This window comes from Oculina patagonica, chromosome 4, assembly GCF_052425735.1.
Source record: "Oculina patagonica isolate OP01 chromosome 4, crgOcupat, whole genome shotgun sequence".
In the NCBI taxonomy this organism is placed as follows: Eukaryota; Metazoa; Cnidaria; class Anthozoa; order Scleractinia; family Oculinidae; genus Oculina; species Oculina patagonica.
This window is the reverse complement of record NC_135761.1, coordinates 11,154,126-11,160,707: the sequence shown is the minus strand read 5'-3', so window position 1 is coordinate 11,160,707 and position 6,582 is coordinate 11,154,126. Positions and strand designations below refer to the sequence as shown.

General features: G+C 39.1%; 1 protein-coding gene across 1 annotated transcript; it reads right to left on the bottom strand.

Annotated features, from left to right (window-relative positions):
* Positions 1 to 4,587: 4,587 nt before the first annotated feature.
* LOC144651406 (protein turtle homolog B-like) lies at positions 4,588 to 6,109 on the bottom strand. The gene has a single exon (XM_078511336.1). The coding sequence runs from the start codon at positions 6,107 to 6,109 to the stop codon at positions 5,243 to 5,245; it is 867 nt and encodes a 288-aa protein (XP_078367462.1). The 3' UTR covers positions 4,588 to 5,242.
* Positions 6,110 to 6,582: the final 473 nt, after the last annotated feature.

The window sequence follows — 6,582 nt, the reverse complement described above, 5'->3', positions numbered from 1 at the left end:
AGTCAAGAACACAAGCACCCTGCCCAGTGTGTTATTGCATCTTTTGCCTTTTTAAACATTTCACATACTCAATTCAATAAAGAGCATTACTAGCACGTAGCATTGCTGGAGATAAAACATATGTTTTAAAGTAGATTTACAGGTCAGGTTATTTATATTCAATTTTAATTCCAACAGCAACACTCTTTCTTACGAAAGGAAGGAAGTACTTATATCAACACTAAAAATACAATAAACTTGCTAAGCAGAAATATAATGTTTCCTCAAGAAAGCATTGTTTTCAACTGGACTTTTGAAGGTCAGGTTAAAATCACACTGAAGATATCAAGTATAAAATAAGACCTTAAATTTTATCACGAACCGAGTAAAGAATAAGCAGGAACCATTCGAAAATTGTGCCGTCACTGTATCTCATGCTCAGACTTCAAAACTAGGTACCTGTGGTATTTAAAATCAAACGTGGGTGTCCTGTAAGCATAAGCATGCCCCAATTCACTCACTGATGTAATTGACAATGTATGCAATTGACAATGGCTAAATTTAAATTCGCAGATTGCAGAAGATATTTTTCAATTTACGACAGGAGGATTAATTTTTATCCCAAAAGACTACAAGAATATTCTGTTTTGTTTTACAATTAAATAAAGGGGACGAGGGTGGGAGGCGACCGGCTGGATTCAATTTTGTTTTTTAACATATTAGGCTTAAAATGAAATGTCTGATTATCTTTCAGTGCTTGAAAGTCAAAAGGCTACCTTAAAGTGGTTTATAAGGGTTTGTAATTCAGTCAAGTTTTATTACGAAATTAGTAAGAATTATCACAGACAATGGTTCTTCAAAATACTTATGACTTTGGTTTTTAAGTCAAGAACACAAGCACCCTGCCCAGTGTGTTATTGCATCTTTTGCCTTTTTAAACATTTCACATACTCAATTCAATAAAGAGCATTACTAGCACGTAGCATTGCTGGAGATAAAACATATGTTTTAAAGTAGATTTACAGGTCAGGTTATTTATATTCAATTTTAATTCCAACAGCAACACTCTTTCTTACGAAAGGAAGGAAGTACTTATATCAACACTAAAAATACAATAAACTTGCTAAGCAGAAATATAATGTTTCCTCAAGAAAGCATTGTTTTCAACTGGACTTTTGAAGGTCAGGTTAAAATCACACTGAAGATATCAAGTATAAAATGAGACCTTAAATTTTATCACGAACTGAGTAAAGAATAAGCAGGAACCATTCGAAAATTGTGAAGTCGCTGTTCCTCATACTCAGACATCAAAACTAGGTACCTGTGGTATTTAAAATCAAACGTGGGTGTCCTGTAAGCACAAGTATGCCCCAATTCACTCACTGATGTAATTGACAATGTATGCAATTGACAATGGCTAAATTTAAATTCGCAGATTGCAGAGGTGACTTTTAAATTTAAGACAGGAGGATTAATTTTTATCCCAAAAGATTACAAGAATATTCTGTTTTGTTTTCCAACTAAATAAAGGGGAGGGCGGTACGCGACCGGCTGGATTCTTTTTTGTTTTTAAACATATTAGGCTTAAAATGAAATGTCTGATTATCTTTCAGTGCTTGAAAGCCAAAAGGCTACCTTAAAGTGGTTTATAAGGGTTTGTAATTCCGTCAAGTTTTATTACGAAATGAGTAAGAATTATCACAGACAATGATACTTCAAAATACTTATGACTTTGATACAAGTACGTTTTTTTTTTAAGTAAAAAACACAAGCACCGTGCCCAGTGTGTTATTGTATCTTTTGCCTTTTTAAACATTTCACATAATAGAATTCAATAAAGAATATTTCTAGCCCGTAACTTTGCTGGAGCTAAAAGATCGCTAGTGTTTTAAAGGAGATTAACAGGTCAGGTTATTTATACTCACTTTAATTTTAATTCCAACAGCAACAACTTTTCTCACGAAATGAGCAAAGGATTTACTTTATCACTTAAAATGCAACAAAAGTATGAAAATTCAATAAGATGCATATGGCTGAACCTAAGACTACTTAATGTAAAAGGTTATGCAAGATTTAACAATTATCACGAGCTGAAAGAGGGTCAAGCCTACCCAACTAAATGGCTCATACACTTACACAAGGCTGGGCAGGTTGCAATGTTTACTTACTCTATTATGTATGGCGGGCTGAATCGTGTTCTGGGTCCCGTTATCCATAGAGTGCTATTAAAAAATCCACAGAAGCCTTACACAACGTACACTCTAACGGCGTATGCTAAAAAATATATATGAAAGGCAAAACAGTAAAAGCTAGAAAAATAAATAAATAAATAAATAAATCGTCTTTATTTTACGAGGGTAGCACGTAGTAGTCTTTCGACTAACAAGCCTGTGGCCCTCGGATTCCCGATCGAATTATTTAGAAGTGTTGAATTTTTGGGGAGGGAGGAAACCGGGGAACCCGGAGAAAAACCCTTGGAGCAAGGACTAGGACCAACAACAAACTCAACCCACATATATATGACGCCGGGTGCGGGAATCGAACCCGGGAATTAAAATTAAAGTGAGTATAAATAACCTGACCTGTTAATCTCCTTTAAAACACTAGCGATCTTTTAGCTCCAGCAAAGTTACGTGCTAGAAATATTCTTTATTGAATTCTATTATGGTGGGAGGCGAGCGCTCTCACCACTGCGCCATCCCTGCTCCCCTATAACTTAAAACCAGTAATCATCCCAAAGCCCCCACAAAAATAAAGACACATACAAATGAAGAAGATAAGCATATTTTTTAATTCGTTCATATTTAGAGGTTTCAGAAACACCGTTTTCCCAAAGGAATCCTCATATTTCGTCGCACAGTACGGCTCTCATGTATCGAACTTCGAGTACCTGTGCTGCAACATCGAAACTGAACCGTCTTAAGATTATAAGTGAACAAGATACGTGTGTCAATTTTCCATTTTAGCTCTAAAATTCAGCCCGATTGCTAAATTTAAACCTGTTATTGGCGTTATTGCCAGCCATAGAAAAATAGTCCATTTTGTTTAACTTGAATGCGCGCTGATTTTACCTTTTAGGTAATGAGAATTATTATGAAAATACTTATACAGCATACCTAACTCGCTTGTTTTAGTCTTTGATCATCCTCCGAGACCCAGGGACAGTTAGTGGGGCGAGGGAAACGCGAAAATGCGGGTAGCAAATAGCGCGAAACTGCGAGGGAAAAAATCAGCATATAAAATTTGTATTGACTGAAAGTGCCCCTGGGGAAAGAGTCTTACCAGACCAGTTCAAAAAGCTCTCTGAATACTGCCTCCTGATTGGGCAGAAAAATCTTTTGTATTTCCTTTGTATTATTCTGCCCAATCGGCGACCAGCCTGACTACAGTCCTTTTGGTGTGTTCTCCAGTTCGCTCGCCATATCTGTCTTGCTTGTTCGCCAAGAATTTGCTCGGGAAGGAAAAGTTTCGGCTAGTGCCTCCTCAACTTGGATGTGAAGTGTCGGGAAAATTTTGTCTTCGGGAAATATGACCGTCATTTGAGTGCTACAATTGGTGCTGCACGCATTACACGCGCGCGTAGCTAATCGGTCGATCGACGGAAAAATTTTACAAAATGTAAGGTCTTGAAAGTTTGTTTGGAAATAGTTTATCTTTAGATCTTTAGCTTAATGTAACTTAAAACACATTATTATTTTAATTTATTACTATGATATTCAAAGTTATCTTTCTTATTACTATCTTTTCTTTAATATAGATAAGGTATTACCCTTTTGTAACTTTATTGATTTATTTTTTCTTCTTCATTTTCTTCTTACCTCCCGCCTCTAATAACTAGGCTAATTGCGGGAGGTGAAAAATATTGTAAATAATATGATTGTTTAGAAAAACTTTTTGTTGTTGTTGTTGTTGTAGTTTCGCTTCCAGCTGCGATCGATCTTCTATTATCTCACCTATAAAAAACGTGGGAATCGCTGCTGCACGCCTTGCACGCGTAGCTAGACGGCCGCTTGACACATCTGTCGGGCTTGTTCATAAAAAACTACTCTTGTTTGGAAAAGTTTCGCGATAAGCTGTCTTTGATCTTCCCAGAAAATATCATTACAGCAGTGCAACTAGCATATCGCACACAAACTTTTAAAACTCGCAAACAGCATGCAAGTGTTACGATAGGGGCACTTTCAGTCAATACAACTTTTATATGCTGATTTTTCCCTCGCCTTTTCGCGCTATTTTCTACCCGCATTTTCGCGTTTTCCTCGCCCCACTAACTGCCCCTGGGTCTCCGAGGATGGTCTTTGATCAACTAGTTACATAAGTATTGAATATGTTTACTTATTCTTCCTAGGAGCAGGTATGGCGCAGTGGTGAGAGCGCTCGCCTCCCACCATTGTGGCCTGGGTTCGATTCCGGCCCGGTGCCATATGTGGGTTGAGTTTGTTGTTGGTTCTCGCCTTGCTCCGAGGGTTTTTCTCCGTGTTCTCCGGTATTCCAAATTCCAATTCGACCTGGACAGAGGACCCGCATGAAAACCAGCAAGCGCTGATGTGGCTTCCTCTCTAAATATAGCAATTTTATTTTTTTAAGCCTTGTGACGAAATCAATCAATCAATCAATCGGCCGTTATTATACTGGATGAACGTCGCAAGGCGGGAATCCATTATAGTTTAAACTAGCTCAATGGAGACTGGTTTATGCTAAAGCTGTTTACGAAGATGTCCATTATGGCATGTAAACCCTTGTTTATTTTAATAAATCTATTTGAAAAGAACATGCAAACGAGCCAACACTATCCTACACACACCCACTACCTTGCGTTTGCGTTCGCCTTATCCCACGCACTTTTTATCTTGCTCGCACTTTCGACGATCTTAAGAGAAATTAGAAGGTCTGTGAACAGAATATCGTCGATCAAACAAACTGTCATCATTATCATTGTTGTTATCACTACAAATACGAAGCTCCCCTTGATTTTCAGTTAAAGGGTTTTAAATTAGTATTTGGAGAGAATACATAAAGATGTCAACGTTTACGCTATACCATAGCATTTCAGTTTTCCCAGTGTGTGATAACCTTGCTCGCTGCTATGGCCTGTATTGCTAAACCGCAGCTGTTTAACCGGAAGATGTTTCTTGTCAGTGAGGAGACCGCTGTCTTCACGCCATACATAATCATTCTTATCACAGTTACAACCTTGACTGGGGTTTGCACATGAGTTGGTCATCCCGCATGCGCACTTACCACTGCCAGGTGATGCTCCGCCTCAGTACGTCATTTTAGTAGAATCACGTGACACCCACCAGGCATTTCCGATAATCGATGAACCATAACACTCGTACTTGATAAACTGTTCGCAGTGAGAGGAGACTCTGGTGAGACTTGCCAGCTGAGACAGACTCGCTCCTGTGTAGTGGATGTCACGTGAGTAACTACCCGCAGCTTCATATCCCTGCACGTGCGTTCTGCTTTCACTGTCGTGACTTATCACTGTCACGCCAACTTCATTCTTGTCATTCATGTCGCAGTAAACTGTAAATGGTGCTAGGCCTCCAGCGCCGTCTGGATCAATGACGTAATTTCCGCTTACGCTGCTGACGTTTTTTCTTATCACAGAACAGGAAGTCATAATAAATGGAGAATTGATTTTGACTTTGGCTTCTATTGTTGACAGAGCATTAGTCGCTCTACAGGTGTAAGATCCTTCGTGAGATTTTTTGATGTTTGCAATAAGCAGTGTTCCATTCAGTAGAACATTGGATTCTACAGGAAGTGAAGACTTACCATCCTTTGTCCAAGCGATTGTAGTCCTCAGGTCACTTTCGGCCACACACGGCAGATGAACAGTTGAACCCATCACAGGAGTCACCTTTTGAGGAGGACGGACTTTGAAGCGCAGAGGAGAAAATATCATGACATGAGCAGTGTTTGTAGCTAATCCCAGAATGTTCTCTGCGTTACAGATGTATATTCCAGCGTCCTTTCTTGTCACACTGTAGATTGTCAGGGTTCCACTCATCACTTCAGTTCTGTTTTCAGGCAAACTACCAACTGACTTGGACCACGTGACACTGGGAAGCGGCTGACCAGTAGTAGTGCAGGCGATGGTGACGTTTTGTTTCTCTTCAGCCATCAATCGATTGGATGACAATAAAGTTGAGGAGCAACTGTCGAGAAAAAGAGAACTGTATTTCTTTGACCATGCAAAACGTGACAAAAATACAAGATTTTATCATGCACATTGGATATTATAAAAACGAAATTATAGTTATTTCGCATTTATATTTTATTAATCTATATATAGCCTGCCTATAGCCCATCTTCGGTAGATGCCTTCCGATGTATATTTCATGTGGCGAAACTTTATCGTACAAAACAATTACCGTGGGTTGACCTGCATTTTTTTAGTGATCAACAGACCGGAAGCTAAGCGATGAATTCACCTTGGACCACGTGACTTTTGGACTTGAGTTGCCATCCACTGTATATTTCAAGATGACTTTCATTGACTGTCATTCCAGCAGGACGCTGCAGCAAAGATGGAGCCGAGAAGGACTGGCCCGGTTCACCTTCGACGCCTTTCATACCCGGCGGGCCTCTAGGTCC

Bases quoted from the DNA above. Each gene is read 5' to 3' on its own strand.
- LOC144651406 (XM_078511336.1), bottom strand. From the start codon at position 6,109: ATGGCTGAAGAGAAACAAAACGTCACCATCGCCTGCACTACTACTGGT.